General features: G+C 39.7%; 1 protein-coding gene across 10 annotated transcripts in view; it reads left to right on the top strand.

Moving 5' to 3' along the window:
• Positions 1-13,544, top strand: part of bmp2k (BMP2 inducible kinase) — an 86,746-nt gene extending 73,202 nt beyond the window's left edge. For 4 of the 10 annotated variants that reach the window (XM_078213840.1, XM_078213844.1, XM_078213853.1 and 1 more), the window contains 4 exons: positions 658-887; positions 1,494-1,660; positions 3,827-3,940; positions 10,637-13,544. In XM_078213840.1, the coding sequence (XP_078069966.1) occupies positions 658-887; positions 1,494-1,660; positions 3,827-3,940; positions 10,637-12,066 (1,941 nt within the window). In that variant the 3' untranslated portion in view covers positions 12,067-13,544. The remainder of the gene's footprint in view (positions 1-657; positions 888-1,493; positions 1,661-3,826; positions 3,941-10,636) is intronic. The other 6 variants (XM_078213842.1, XM_078213847.1, XM_078213841.1 and 3 more) reach the window with 3 other exon arrangements.
• Positions 13,545-16,689: the final 3,145 nt, after the last annotated feature.

Here is a 16,689-nt window from a genome sequence, read left to right on the forward strand (position 1 = left end):
AAGCAGCTTGTATTTATATAGTGCCTTTAATGTAGCAAAATGTTGTATGGTTCTTCACTGGTATTTTTCGGACAAAATGTAATATTAAACCACTTGAAATGTTAGGACTTGACTAACCTATTGACAGCAGTGATGATGTTGGTTGTTTTAGTTTGGGATGCAGTTTCGAAAACAAAGGTGAGTGAAATTATGTACTGCAGGGATGACGAGCTTTATGGGTAAAGTGGCCTTTACAAAACTTTAGGACTAAATCTTCACCATCTCTGCACCCTTCTCCAGTCTTATGTTCACAATTAGCATGCTGCTTACACCCTGTCGTGCTCCACTAGGAGTGACAGTAACTTCAGTTTTCACACTCCTGAAGTCTGGAAATATTTTCTGAAAACCTTGTTATATTTCTTCTCAAAAACTGCCTCTTGGTGACTGAGTTCTTGGTCACCTTGCTATCCCTTGCAACTTCCACCAGTTTTCCCAGCCTTGTCCTGAAGCTTTTTGTGATTTATTACAATTTTCAAGGTGTAACTATTATTGACTTATTGACTTTAAAACAAAACTGTTATTTTGAATAAGATAAAATACTCCAAAGATGAATGCACTTTTTGTTTGACTATAGATACATTTAAATAAAAGCTTATCAGTGTTTCTGTTTGTATCCAGCAGGCTTTTGCACAATCTCAAGTTGCTGTACCCCAGCATCCACACTTTCCACACTCTACACATGAATGCCAAACCACTTCAGTGGCATTTGTATCTCCAACATCCCCAACATCTCATCAAGCTTCTGGCCACCATAGTGACGTCTCATATGGTGTGGCTTTTGTGGTTACTGGCACTAACTCGGTGCAGTCTGTTGGATTGACAATGGAAACTTCCAACATATCAGTTAGGTCAGTACTGTAGAAGGAAAATGTAAAGGAGTTGAAGAGCACCATCAGTGCACGAGCTTTGGAATATTACAGTCTAATTTTGCTGTAAAAATGAAGAAACTGTTTGAACTAAGTGTAAATTGCAATTGACAAATGCGTCTTCCACCGAATAGAATTATTTGAGATTTTTTATCCTGATGTTGTGTACCTTTAATAACATTTGAGGTTTATTTAAGTTCTGATGCACCTTCTGATTAATTCCCCTCAACTAAAGCCAGCATGACTGAGAGTGCATCATTAATGTCGAAATGCAGCTCCCCTTGTTAATGGCACACAGTTGTGGCCACTTTGGGTGAGTCAGGTGCCTGGAGCCTCCATGACGGTGTGATTCACATGGAGTTGCTTTCATTGCACGAAGTGTCGAAAGATTGCAAGGCGGAGTATGCCTAAGAGACTAGCGTGAAAAACTCCTGTTTCCTGTTATGACAATTAGAAACTTTTTGGGGAAAATTCTGCCTGTTTTATGATTGATATTTTAATTTTCAGTATTTTGTTGCATCTTTGTCAGATATAGTGTCCAATATTGTTTTGCTTATGATGAAGAGTTCATTTCTTTTCACTTTACAGACCAACATCTTTAGAATTGGATGGTGTTCCCAGATATCCTCCACAGACTATCAGTAACCCTCCTGACATGTCTGGATGGAATCCATTTGGAGAGGACAACTTCTCAAAGTTAACTGAGGAAGAGCTTCTCGATAGGGAATTTGACCAGCTTAGATCATGTACGAGTGGTAATGATCCATGCATGTTTCCTTTTTCTGCTTCCCTTCTATCCATTCCCACGTGTAAAATTGCTGTTCTTAAAAAAGTTGATTTTAAGACCAAAAGGATCGTAATTAACGAACACTACTTGTACAATGAAAATATAAAATCGCATGTTGCTGATTTTAACAGATGGTTTGAATTTCCATTTGAAATAATGCAAGGAAAAAAGCTTAAATATGCAAAGAAAAATGTTTACACCATCTTTTAAATATACTTAACACAGTTGCTTGTCTGTGCACTAGTACATTTAAAAACAAAAGCATTGTCTGTGATATATTCTGTTTAATGAATTTAACATTGATTCACACTTTGGTCAGTAATAATATTACAGTGGTGTTATGACTGTTTCAAATGAGAACTATACTTGTACTGGCAGCAGAATGGTGCAAGGTCTGGACAGATTTGGTAAAATAGAAACATAGAAAACTACAGCACAAAACAGGCCCTTCGGCCCCACAAGTTGTGCCGAACATATCCCTACCTTTTAGGCCTACCTATAACCCTCCATCCTATTAAGTCCCATGTACTCATCCAGGAGTCTCTTAAAAGACCCTATTGAGTTTGCCTCCACCACCACTGACGGCAGCCGATTCCACTCGCCCACCACCCTCTGTGTGAAAAACTTCCCCCTAATATTTCCCCTGTACCTACACCCCAGCACCTTAAACCTGTGTCCTCTCGTAGCAGCCATTTCCACCCTGGGAAAAAGCCTCTGAGAGTCCATCCGATCTATGCCTCTCAACATCTTATATACTTGATTGGGTATCTTTTTGATCCTAATTTTACTGAACCATGCCGAAGTAGCATTACCTGAATTAATTAATCTCTGTTTACTATTTTTCCCTGATGGATCAGATCACTAGTCCAGGGGAAAAAAATACTTTTTTCCCCTGGGCCTTTCTTTGAACCCATTACTGTACTGGAGTATTGATATTTCCTGTGCCAAGTTAGGGCGGCACGGTAGCACAGTGGTTAGCATTGCTGCTTCACAGCTCCGGGGACCCGGGTTCGATTCCCGGCTTGGGTCACTGTCTGTGCGGAGTTTGCATATTCTCCTCGTGTCTGCGTGGGTTTCCTCCGGGTGCTCCGGTTTCCTCCCACAGTCCAAAGATGTGCGGGTTAGGTTGATTGGCCATGATTAAAATTGCCCCTTAGTGTCCTGGGATGTGTAGGTTAGAGGGATTAGTGGGTAAAATATGTAGGGATATGGGGGTAGGGCCTGGGTGGGATTGTGGTCGGTGCAGACTCGATGGGCCGAATGGCCTCTTTCTGTACTGTAGGATTTCTATGATTTCTATGAAGTCATGAGAGTGGTTCTGAAGCAACACCAGTGCAGCTGTATCCTCCAGCAGGGCTAAGTGCAGGCAGGAAATTAAAGCAGAGCTGTATGTTTGACCTCTTTCCCCCACGCCCCGTTGTACTGAGGTGCTCAACCAGTAACGTCTCAAGATGATGAGGAGGTTAGTCAGGAATGCACCCATCTGTCTCAATTCAATTGCATCAGTTGTTGACCCAAGCTTGACCGCCTCAGGGAAACTTGGGGAAATGTAAAGGAGCACAGGTGCAGTAAAATGGGTCCTGACACTTGAACTCTGTGCAAAGGAAAAAAGGAGTTACCCAGGGGAAAAATCCTGGAAATCATCCCTGTAAGATTTGCTTTGATCAAAGTGGAATATTGTTGTAATTTAATTTTTTTGAATGTAAATTGCACTATATTGCTGTCCTTCCAATTTTAGAATGGTGAAGGAAGTTGCAAAATCATTTGAGTTGGCAGCACCTTTTATTTTTCTGTTGCTACTACTATTGAAGATCTGCTGTTTCTGGCCTGAAAGCTAGAAGAAAGATTTTCAGCTGACCCAAGCGTCATATCCATCAACAAACCGGTTTTGCTGTGAATGTACACATCTACATCTATTTAGTTTTTAAATAATGCTGATTCAGTTGATTAGTTTGGTATCAGCTAATTAGTGCTGCACGCACAGCGATAGAAAATTTTAAAATTAATTATGCCTTTTTTCAACCTTGTGCAATATTTAAATATGCTCTGATTTTCCTACCACTATGTGCTCCCAGTTCACTATACAAACTTGGGTGTTGCTTTCAGATAGGAAATGTCTTTTTCTTTCACCAAGGTAAACCAGAGCAGAGGAGAACATCCATAGAGACAGAGATTGAGCCACGTTCTGTTCCACAGACTCCAGTTAAGGAAGACTTATTTGGTTCTATTCCATTTCTTTCTGAAACTGGTAAGTCTGAACTTTCTAAAGAATGTGTGTGATTATGATCATGGACTGTTTTGAATTGGTGGTAAAATTCCTAAGTAAAACTATGGTTGTTAATGATGTGGAAAATTATAGAGTTTCTTTCTTACCCTGAAGGTGACAGAATGAAAATTCTACTAAATCAATTCAAGATTGCAATCTTTATGTTCCCTAAATTATTCAGTCTCTGCATACTTAGATAGTATATGGTTTTATCCATCGGGCTGTAGAACATTATCTTGGACATTGCCTCAGAAATAATTTTTTGAACTGCTATTTTCCTTGTAAACCCTCTGGTACACAAGGGGCATTCAGAACTACATATTTTTGCTCCTCTTCGTTGACATCCAATTAACCCATATGCAATGAAAAGCTTCACTGTTTCAAAATAGTGCGCGTTTTGGGAAGTATAATTCTCCTTTAGAAGGTCTGCAATAATTCTGTTCAACCTTAAATGAATGTCCCCGAAAGTTTTGGTTTTGAAAAAAAATACTGTTGACATGTTCTTAACTGATGTATGCTATTTGTACATCTCAGTATTAGTTCACAAAGCCTTTCTTAGACAGATTAACCCCGATGCTTATTTCTTATTGCTTATCCTTTCCTTTTATCCTCAACCTCTTTGCAGTATTTGATAGTTAACCTGTCTTCACAATCTGTGAAGATTGAAATCATAGAAACCCTACAGTGCAGAAAGAGGCCATTCGGCCCATCGAGTCTGCACCGACCACAATTCCACCCAGGCCCTACCCCCATATCCCTACATATTTTACCGGCTAATCCCTCTAACCTACACATCTCGGGACACTAAGGGGCAATTTTAGCATGGCCAATCAACCTAACCCACACATCTTTGACATTGCATCTTCACAGATTTCTTAGCTCGATATTATTGCCCTTCAATAGTTGTATGGCACAGATACAAGTAGAACTTCTTGTCTGAGAACTTATGCATAAGCAATTACTCTTACATGGCCCCACATCGCAATTGGTATGGGACAACATGGCAATTTACCAGTGTTACTTCAGATCCAGATGATTTTAGTGTTCACTTGGAGGGTAGGGGCCTTTAATTGAATATCTTCTAGTAACTCTTTAACAAGTCTTTCATGTACAGGCAGATACAGAATATAATGAGTATAGATTGAAGTGTTTCTTCCTTTAGACAGTTAAATTGATGAAGGATTGCATTACTTTGTAAATTATGTGTAAATAAATCACAATATTCATATAGCACAGACCTCTGCAGCAGTTGGAAACAGTGCCACCTGTGCAGTAGATAGCACAAAGATCAGTAAGATTTTGATTTGCAGAGGAGCACATTTGAGAATTTTCGGGTTGTTGAAATAATTTCCTACAACTGTTGTTTGAAGAAATGGTCATTTGGAAGTTGAAATCATTGGAGAGTTTCAAAGACGTGCAGGTTAGGTTGATTGGCCATGCTTAATTGACCCGAGTGTCAGGGGGTTAGTAGATTAAATAGGGTTGTGGGGTTAGGGCTTGGGTGGGATTGTGGTTGGTGTAGACTCGATGGGCTGAATGGCCTCCTTCTGCACTGTGGGGATTCTATGAAAAATAAAAATGTTTGGAAGTATTTTGGGATAGTTCTTAAAACTGCAGCTTATTTCTCCGACACTGAATATCACTTTTTTTTGGAAAATGGCTAGTTGACATTTTACCCATAACTTCAAGATATCTAAATAAGGTGTATTTACATTGCTAATCCCCTCTAACCTATGCATCTTTGGACACTAATGGACACATTAGCATGACCAATCCACCTAACCTGTACACCTTTTGGACTGTGGGAAGAAACTGGAGCATCCAGAGGAAACCCATGCAGACACAGGGAGAATGTGCAAACTCTACACAGTCAAACAAGGCCAGAATCAAACTTAGGCCCCTGTCACTGTGAGGCAGCAGCGCTAATCTCTGTGCCACCATGCCACCCTTGATTATTCTTTCATTCTTGGGTTAAAAAGAAAGCTGTGCTTGTTTTCTTTGCCCTAAACACACATTATTTCTACTTTCTATATTGACAAGAATATGAATAGCGTGATCAGATGTGAGATCTAATTTCATCTTTTGATCGTCTATTTCCATACTGTTTTGCTTTGATTCAACATTTTATTTATTTGAATTTCTTTATTTGATTTATTATTGTCACGTGTATTAGTATACAATGAAAAGTGTTGAATTCAAAACAGATTTCAATACATTTTAACTAGTGTTAATTGCTTCCTAATTTTGTTCTTGCAGGAAATGAGAATAAGAGAAGGCTTTCAATTCTTTTCATTGTCTTTTGAAATTGCATTGTTGAGCAGCTGCTGCCTTTTTACCTTCAAAGTATAACACTAGAATAGACTGAGGGAACGAACCATTTTCACCAGTATGGTAATCCTCCTAAGAAACATGTGGCAAAAAGCTTTGGACTGACGGTGACAGTATGTTTCCAATTCAAATATAGCTCCAAGTTGCTTGCCCAAATATTCCTGCTGATAAATCAGCAGAAGGCTTGTAATTACAAGTTACAACACATTCATCAGTTTTAATCTGTTGTCTAGGAAAAGAACATAAAAATATTTCTTTTTTTAAAACATTTGGATCACCATTCATGATTAAAGATGTTCTCATTTCCCACTGTTCAAGATGAATAATTGTTCTTAAATTGTACATGATTGAAATTTTGTAATAATCCTGCTTTGTGCATTTACAGAAGATATTAAAATACATATTTCTTTTAGTAATTTATACAGATTTACGTTTTCAAATGTTATCAAATGGATTAATAGTTGTCAGACCATGTTGAGTTCAAGATTATAATTTGATGCGTGTTTGAAAAGTAATGCTTCAGGATGTATACTCTCTAAAATAATTGTATTGACAACTTGGTGGGCATGGATTGTTGCCAAGAGGTTGCACTCTGCATGAGCATGTAGTGGATTGGGGGTGGGTGGTATACTTACCTATGATTGTTTCTGGTGGTGAGGAATTTGTAGGAAGTGGATTGTAAAATTTGTGTATGCTTTTTGTTTGTACAGTGAAAATATAGTTCTAACATATATATATATCTCCCTCCATATGGCTGATTTATATTATTGCAAAGATCTTCTATCTGTAGGAATGCAATATTGCAGTGGGCCTCTAAAATTACTTGGTATGCTCATGTACTAATCATGTGGATAAATCAGACTGCTGGGAAAATAAACTTTCAATCATTTTCCAAAGATTCACAATCCTTTGAAAAATTTCTCCTCATCTCATTCCTAAAAATACATTGCAATCAGTGGATGCTTTTTTAAGTGCAGTCACTGTTGCTCTAGAGGAAACTCAGTTGCAAGAAGCTTCAACAAATAGGAGAGAAGGATAACTTTTTTTTGTTTTTGGTGGCCATTGCTACTTTTCAGATGATGCTTTACAATCTCCAGCTTCATTCTCTAAGCAGAAAAATGGGACTTGGGTTTAATGTTTCATCTGAAAAATGGCACATTGTAATATTCCTTCAGTATTGCATTAAATTTTCTGCTCAGATTATGGCTGAAATTTTGTTGGGCCAATTGGGTCATGCCCACTGATCAGAGAACCAAATGGCAACTCTCATCTGTTTTGTAGGGAGCCTGATAACCTTTAGGTGCTTAACCAATCCCTGTCAGGCCTTTCCCCAAATTGAGGTCCCTGCAGTAGCACGAGTAGCTGCTGGTTGCACTGCATCTACCCGACATCCAGGATTGTGGAGAGACTCCAGACCAAGATGTATGAATGTGAGTTGGGGCTCGCTGGAAGGGGATCAGTGGCAAGTGCAGTAAGGTAGCTTTCTGCGGTCACTTCATGTCTGATACCATTGATTTGGGCACAGAGTGCCTGACTATGAGGCTTCCCCCTGCTCCTGCTTTTCTGGAAAGCTGCTGGCAAGCCTGACACAGACACATGCGACCTCCATTTAATCCTTGAGCCACCATTAAATTAAATTGTGTGGGCTCAGGGATACCTTCTACCATGTAACTTAATCAGGGGAGGTTTTCACAATGCCAGGAGATTGTTACTGGACCTCTTTGACAATTAAGCTGCCATGATTCCAGCCAAAATAGGCTGCATAAAATCCAGCTGTATATATACAGATCCTAAAATTAGGCTTGAACCTGTAACCTTTTGATTTAAGGTAAGAATACTGTCATTTGAGTCAAAGTGGCAGGGGAGCAGCACAACTTACTATAATAAGACTATGTTGCCATCAACATCTTCAACACAGCATGGACATCACTCTCTATTGAATAGTCATTCCACCCTGTGAAAGTGTGCAATTTGTGTAAGGCACCAAACACTAAACAAGGCCCTGCTCACATACCTTGCCCTAGGTTCTGATACTATCTGTATCAGAATTTCCCATAATGACATACATTATCAAGCATCAGCCTTAGCTCAGTCTGTAGCGTGATTTGGAAAGATGACTTGGAAAGGTGTAAGTTTCATCCCAGAGATCTGGATACATAATCTAGGCTGATACTCCATTGAAGTGCTGAGGGAGTGGTGCATTGCTGAAGGAGTTATCTTTCAGATAAGATAAATCAAGACTATGTCTATCCCCTTAGAATGGTGTAAAAGATCCCATGGCACTATTTGAAGATTATTGTGGGAGTTCTTGGTGTGCTGGCCAATATTTATCCATCAACCAATATCACTTTTAAAAAAAAATCTGATAAATATCTTATTACTATTTCTGGAACATTGCTGTGTACAAATTGGCTGCCATATTTCCCATGTTGCAACAGTGACTACACTCGAGTAATGGGCTGCAAAAGCACAAGCTGTGGTCTGAAAAGCCTTGTATAATTGCTGGCTCTTTCTTTCTGTTCCCATTCTTTGACAGCCACTACATATTTCAAAATTTGTTGTCATCAACCTACCCTCCAAAAATGTTTTGCTGGTCTGCCATGAAGTCCCAGATGAGCCAAAACTCTTGTATTTTTTATTGTCAGCAAAACCAAAAGCATTCCCTGTTTCTGCAAACAATATGCCATTGGCTTCAAGTGCATATTTGTTCACCGCTACCATCTTGGGTTTAGCCCAGGGATATATAATCTTGGCATATTCCTGTTAAGTTTACTTTCCATACCAGTATCCATCATTAAGACCACTTTCCTTCACTCCAGCGTCACCACCCTCTGTCGTATCTCTTCCCCTTTTTCTCTGGAAGCTTGAATCTGTACTGTTACATGTTTGGATCTCTTTACTGTTTCTCCCCATTGGCTTGCATGCTCCTACCATTCATAAGTCATCCAGTCTACTGAGACCACATGGCCACATTTGCACTGAGGGCCACATACTCATTATTTATATCCTCGCCAAGCTTCAATGGTGCTCTTTGTCCGAGGGAAGCTATTCTAAGATTTTCATTTCTGCTTTTCAAATTCCTTAACTACCTTGCCCATTTTCTATCCCCGCGATCTCCTCCAGCCTAGAGTTTAAAAACAAGTAGGTGATGAGGAGTGCAGATATTTTAGCTTGAATGTGGAAACTGAAATGAGCTTGGAGGCACTGGCAAAATTGCATATGAGAACAGTTCATTTCTAAATAGTCAATGTTAGTAAATGTCAAACAAACATTAGGATGACGAAACTCAGCAGGTCTGGCAGCATCTGTAGGGTGAGCAATCAGAGTTAATGTTTCAAATCCATTTGGCTCTTCAGAACAGAGGGGGACAATCTGTTGGATGTCATACTATGGTTGGAGGAGATTGCAACAAAAGTGGAGCAATCTTAAGAGCAAGAGATAATGACCGGGGCAGGGAGGGGGAAGGAGCGTTTTTACATTGAGACAAAAATGTATAGGATATAAAAAAGGGAGTTAAGATGGAGGAAAAAGGTCACAGTCTAAAGTTGTTGATTTCAGTGTTGAGTCCTGAGGGTTGTAATGTGCCTTATTGGAAGATGAGCTACTGCTCCTTCAGATTACGATGTGGAGATGCTGGCGTTGGACTGGAGTAAACACAGTAAGAAGTTTAACAACACCAGGTTAAAGTCCAACAGGTTTATTTGGTAGCAAAAGCCACACAAGCTTTCGGAGCCCCAAGCCCCTTCTTCAGGTGAGTAGGAATTCTATTCACAAACAGGGCATATAAAGACTTTATATGCCCTGTTTGTGAACAGAATTCCCACTCACCTGAAGAAGGGGCTTGGGACTCCGAAAACTTGTGTGGCTTTTGCTACCAAATAAACCTGTTGGACTTTAACCTGGTGTTGTTAAACTTCCTTCAAATTACAGCAGGCTTCACCTGGAATATTACAAACAGACTAATGCCGGATATTTGGGCGTGAGAGCAAGATGCTGAGTTAAAATGGCAAGGAACAGGAAGTTTCATGTTTGCAGACTCAACGAGGAAATGTTATGGTTGCTTATAATTTATTTTTGTATTTTCAAATGAATCTCAATTAGTCCCCCTGTAAAATTCCTAAATTAAGGCCAGGTTTGTCCACTAGAAACAGGACTAAAACTGCCCAATCTCATTTTGGACAGCTTCTTTACAGCTTTCATTTGGAAGAGAATTTATTTTGACTGAGCTGGATTTTAATTTTGTTGCCAGAAATACTTTTTTTAAACTAGTGATCTTGATGTTTTCAATCAATTCTTTTCTAATTTTTCAGGTTTAAAATATTTTTTGTAATTGTTTTTATTCTTGCTTAGGATCAAATGGAAAAAGTGAAGAAAATGCAACAATTTCAAATATTCCTTCGGAGAGCGGATTTAAAGCTGATGAACAGGGGCATACCATTCTTCAACTCAGTGACCAGAGCAAAGGAGGAAGAAGAAATGACCCAAATTTAATCATGCAGCAGAAAAATGGAGAAGACTCGGACAGTGATTTTGAGTCTGACCCACCTACTCCTCAGAGCAGCGAAGAAGAAGAACAGGAGGAGGAAGAGTTCCACAGTGAACAAGGTGAATTCATTGATGTAGAAGCAGAAAATTTTGGACAGAGACCTCTGTTAATGGACTCTGATGAAGAAGCTGAAGTAGATGAGGAAGAAAAGCACAGCTCTGATTCAGACTATGAACAGAATAAAGAGATTTATACTATAAAAGAACCAGGTTTAGAGTACAGTGCTGATGCTGAAAGCATTGCAAGTGCAGAATCAGCAACTGCGCTCATCACCCCTCCAGATTCACCTCGAGTCAAAGGGAGTAAAACATTACAGGATGAAGTGGATATATTTGGTGCTGTGCCATTTGTTGGGTTGCATCAGCATGCACAACTCAGCAATAGAGTGGAAAATAAAGATAGTTTTCAAAAGGCACCCTTCAAATCGGTCACCCTTAAGGAACCTGAAGAGTTTGATGTATTCAGTAATGCACCTTTTACTAAGAAATTACCTCAGACAGTTCAGTATGGTGAGGGTACTCTCACACAAACACCACCTATTTCACCAAATGATGTGGATATGTTTGGTTCCACTCCATTCCAGCCACTTCAGACTATGCAGTCCAGAAAGGAAAGCAAAGAGGATGTGTTTGGACACGTCCCTTTTGAAGAGATCACAGCTAGTCAACAGCACAAGATGAAGCAGCGCAGTTTACAGAAACTTTCATCTCGACAACGGCGCACTAAACAAGAGTCTTCTGGTGGAAATGGCAAGCGCCATCATGGCACACCGACAACCACAAGAAAATCTTCCAAACCTATCTATAGAACTCCAGAACGGGTACGCAGGCACAAAAAAGTAGGGAGGCGTGATTCACAAAGTAGCAACGAGCTCCTTAACATATCTGACTCTAAGGAGAATATTGGTGTGGTGCTTCCTGATGGAAAGGAGAAATGCCAGTCATTGCCTGCAGATGAAAGCCTGCTTGATCCATTTGGTGCAAAGCCATTCCATCCACAAGAGCTTCTAAAAAACACTCAATATCAAGGCCTCAGTGAATATCGAGGAGACCACAATCCAGTTGCCAACAGATCCAGACCAGCGTCTGTACATGGGGCATTTCACACAGGAGATGGGCTAAAAACCGATGATTTTGGTGCAGTGCCCTTTACTGAACTAGTATTACATAGTGTGACACAGCAACATGGTGACTTTGATCCATTTGGTGCAGCACCATTTCCTTCCAAACAGTAAAATAAGTAGTCTTCCAATAGAACAGATTCCATATCTACTTTGTTCAAAGCTCATTTTCCACCACAAGGCCTTATGAACTGGGCTTTTTCCCCATGCTGCGCAATACCTCTGAGCCATCGTAGAGGGGGAAATCCCAGCTGACACACACTTTCCTTAAAAATATTTTTTCTCAATATCTGGAAATAGACTGCATTTGATTCATTTCATTCTCAATTTCACATTTACAGAATTTATAACTTGCTGCAACAAGTCCTGATTATTTTTATTAACTTGGAAAATTTTAGTGGAAGTGAAAATGATTCATTTGTAAAACAATGTGAGCTTGCAGAACTACAAATACCCATTAATATTTGAGATTGGCATTAGAAAGGGATTTGATATCTTCAAACTGTGGAACTAGATTTGATTGTGTAAATTATGTATTTTGCTTTTTCTGAGGTGGAAGGTTTAAGAATTAATTCCTTCGTAGAATTTGCCCATAATCCTCTGACTATCAGAACGTGTGTTTTGCTATTGGTCAAGTGATCATAATATGCAGCCACAGTTAAAAAGCCAACACTTTCATGCTTAAAGCTGGAGTTGAAATGCCCCTGTATTATTTGTGATATAATTGTGTTTTAATGCTTGTGTTCAGCCAGGCTGCTTTTGTGTGAATGGAAATCAAATATCCAGCACATAGTCTATTTTTATTGCTGTGATACAGTTAAAGTGCACTTTTCAGACTTGGACTTGAAAGTGAGCAAGTCTCCTTTTTTTGTATTAATAGTTTTAATTATAATTTGTTAAACCTGTCATTTTATATTGATCACAATCTGCTTAGTGGTTTTGTTTCCACTGTTTTAACACATAGGGAGCTCTGATATTTACTATTTTCTTTGCAAATTTCAGTTTTTCAGTCTTCATTTTAATGATACGATTAGAGGGATTGGTTTCCCACACTCCCTTTGTTTATATTCATTGATACTTGCTTTTCAATGAAGCAATAAATTCCACTTGAAGTTATGATTATAATGGATTGAATGATTCACTTGTATTAAGGAAAGCAAGTAAGCTTTATTTAGTTCAGGACACCTTTTCATCCAGTTAATTTCACTTTCAGTTTCTGTTGTGTTTGTGAGAGTCAAGTAAAGAAGGCAAAAATAATCATGAAATTCAATTTATAGTCTGCAAAATGAGCAGTAACATTGGTTATTCATTAGGCTCTGTCTGCCTTTACTGTTGTGTCAAACATCTCAATCCAACTGCCTTTTTTATTTGCATCCCATGATGTTGAATTTTGCTCTGCATCTCCTTTAGGAATAAAGTGAAAGTATTGATGCGTCTCCTAGCAGAGGAGACTTCCTGATGTTCATCTGGAGAAGCCAACTAACAGTTACATGTAGAAACCCACAATATTTTGCCAAAGAACATAGAAGACAAATGATAGTGGTCACATTTCTAACATGTTACAATTTCTTAGCTCTTAGTAAAGAATAACAATATTGAAAAATTAGAATTGCTTTTTAAACTGATATAGATGCTGCTACTCATAGAAAACAAAAGATAATGGTCACTTTTCTAATATGTAACGATTTCTTCGTTCATGGCAAATAATAACCATATTGAAAAATTGGAATTACTTTTTGACCTGACACACATACTCCCCTTCCAGATAGCATGCCTTAAGAGGACTGTGGCAACATGGACTTCCATTGGATTTATCTATGATTATGTCTGGTGAAGTACTAAAGTACTGTGGTGGTTTGTCATTGCTTCTGTGGTATGGCTGACTAGGAAATTCTCCCGCTCTTGCTGCCTGCCCTCTGGTGTAGTGGAGGATTTACAGGCTGATAATCAATCTGTTTGGCCATATTAAGAACACGCCTTCCATCGCCATCATGTCCTGAAATGGCACTTGAGCCTAGAGCTTAAGGCCCAGAGGTGGGGATGCTACCACAAGAGCACTATACAAGCGCTTCTGGAAATTTTACGCCAAGCACAATCATTTGGGGATATGAATGGTGTCTTCAACATTAGCAATGGAGATGAGCAGAGTATTCATTCCACACAAGTTCCTGGATAAGAATTCTCATTTATTGTATACTTAAGTTGTCATTCAAAAAGGAGTATCACCTGAATAATACTCCCTTTAACAGTTTGGTATCCCACAGTAGCCATGAAACTCCCACTTCTTTGAGGCATGCAAACCTCTAAGTCACAGCTGAGATTCCCATGGCTATTTCATCACTTTTCAAATTGCTGTGCTGAGGATAATAGTTGATGGGCATTTTTTTCTGTTAACTAATGAGGTTCTCTTTTTTCCAGTTTTCCATCTCACTGGCCACCTCCACACATTAAATTCCATCTATAATTGCAGATTATTCCATTGCAGAGTCAGCTTATTTCAGATTGTACACCATTGCATTCCCTCCTTCATCTCCCTCACTCCACCAAATGCAATAGCTGTATTGGTGCAGCTTAATCGCTCCTAGTTCCTGAACAGAAATGAAATCTTTAAGTTCTTCGAACATAATTTCTTGCAAGCCCAATGAACAGTTAACAGGAGTGAAATTTGAAGGCACAAAAGGGACAGTAATCGATCAACTAACTGTTATATACAAAGTATTATATACAAAAGATATGCAACACAGAAATAGGCCACATGTCCTGTCCATTCTGGTGTCTATACACCAATCAAACCTTGTACCATATTTTCTCACGTTAAATTTAACATGATAACCCTTCTCTTGTAAATGCTTGTCTAGCTTTTAAATGCATTTATGTTATTTCTTTCAATCACTTCCTATGGTTGCAAGTTACACACACTTACCACTGTTTGGGTGAGGAAATTTCTTCTGAATTCCCTATTGGATTTATTGGTGAGTATCTTATGTTGATGGCCTCTCCAAAAGAGGAATCCACCTTATCAAAACATTTTGTAATTTTAAAGACCTCTATTAAGTCACACCTCAATCCTTTTTCAAGAGAAAAGAGATAGAGCTTTCAAAATTATTTCCTGATTTGTATAATCATGCTTTTCTGGTGTCATCTTTGTAAGTCTTCTCTGCACCCTCTGCAGTGCCTTGATGTCCTTTTTTAACACAACCAAAACTACATGCAGTGCAAGGTTTGATTCATGCTTAGCATAATATCTTTACTTTTCAATTCTGTGCTCCGAGAAATAAAGTCTAGTGCTTGTGTTTTTTAATGACTTTGCTAATGTGACCCAACTTTGACATTGGTGCATTGTCCCTTTTGTGCTGTAGCCCACCTAGACTTGCACCTTCCATATAAATGACCACCCTACTTATCATATCATACCAACAAATTCTACCTCACGTTTACCTGTGTTGCACCTTGTTTGCCATTTTATCTGTCCATCTGCAGGTCTATTAATGTCTTCCTGTAATTTGTTACAATCTTTCTATTCCCCCCCAATTTGTTGTAATCTGCAAATTTAGAAAATTGTTTAGGATTCCAGAATCGAAATGTCTATTTTTATTCATTCGTGGGACATGGGCGTCGCTGGCTGGCCAGCATTTATTGCCCATCCCTAATTGCCCTTAAGGTGGTAGTGGTGAGCTGTCTTCTTGAATCGCTGCAGTCCATGTGCTGTGGGTTGATCCACAATGCTGTTAGGGAGGGAATTCCAGGATTTTGACCCAGCAACTGCAAAGGAACGGCGATATATTTCCAAGTCAGAATGGTGAATGGCTTGGAGGGGAACTTGCAGCTGGTGGTGTTCCCATTTATCTGCTGCCCTTGTCCTTCTAGATGGAAGTGGTTGTGGGTTTGGAAGGTGCTGTCTAAGATGAATTGCTGCAGTGCATCTTGTAGATAGACACACTGCTGCTACTGAGCGTGATGGAGGGTTTGATGCTTTGCAGATGTGGTGCCAATAAAGAGGGCTGCTTTGTCCTGGATGGTGTCAAGCTTCTTGTGTTGTTGGAGCTGCACCCGTCCAGGCAAGTGGGGAGTATTCCATCACACACCTGACTTGTGCCTTGTAGCTGGTGGATAGGTTCTGGGGAGTCAGGAGGTGAGTTGCCACAGTATTCCTAGCCTCTGACCTGCTCTTGTAGCCACTGTGCCTATGTGGTGAGTCCAGTTGAGTTTCTGGTCAATGGTAACCCCAAGGATGTTGACAGTGGGGGATTCAGTGATGGTTACACCATTGAATGTTAAGGGGCGGTGGTTAGAGTGTCTCTTACTGGTGATGGTCATTGTCTGGCATTTTGTGTGGCACTTGTCAGCCCAAGCCTGGATATTGTCCAGATCATGTTGTATTTGAACATGGACTGCTTCAGTATCTGAGGAGTTGCGAATGGTGCTGAACGTTGTGCAATCATCAGCAAACACCCCACTTCTGACCTTGTGATGGAGGGAAGATCATTGATGAAACAGCTGAAGATTGTTGGGCCTCGGACACTACCATGAGGGACTCCTGCAAAGATGTCATGGAGCTGAGATGACTGACCCTCCACAACCATCTTCCTACGTACCAGGTATGACTCCAACCAGGGGAGAGTTTGCCCTGATACCCTTTGATTTCAGTTTTGCTAGGGCTCCTTGATGCCACACTCGGTTGAATGTGGCCTTGATGTGAAGCGCTGTCACTCTCACCTCACCCTGGAATTCAGCTCT

Source organism: Mustelus asterias, chromosome 1, assembly GCF_964213995.1.
Source record: "Mustelus asterias chromosome 1, sMusAst1.hap1.1, whole genome shotgun sequence".
NCBI classification, from domain to species: Eukaryota; Metazoa; Chordata; class Chondrichthyes; order Carcharhiniformes; family Triakidae; genus Mustelus; species Mustelus asterias.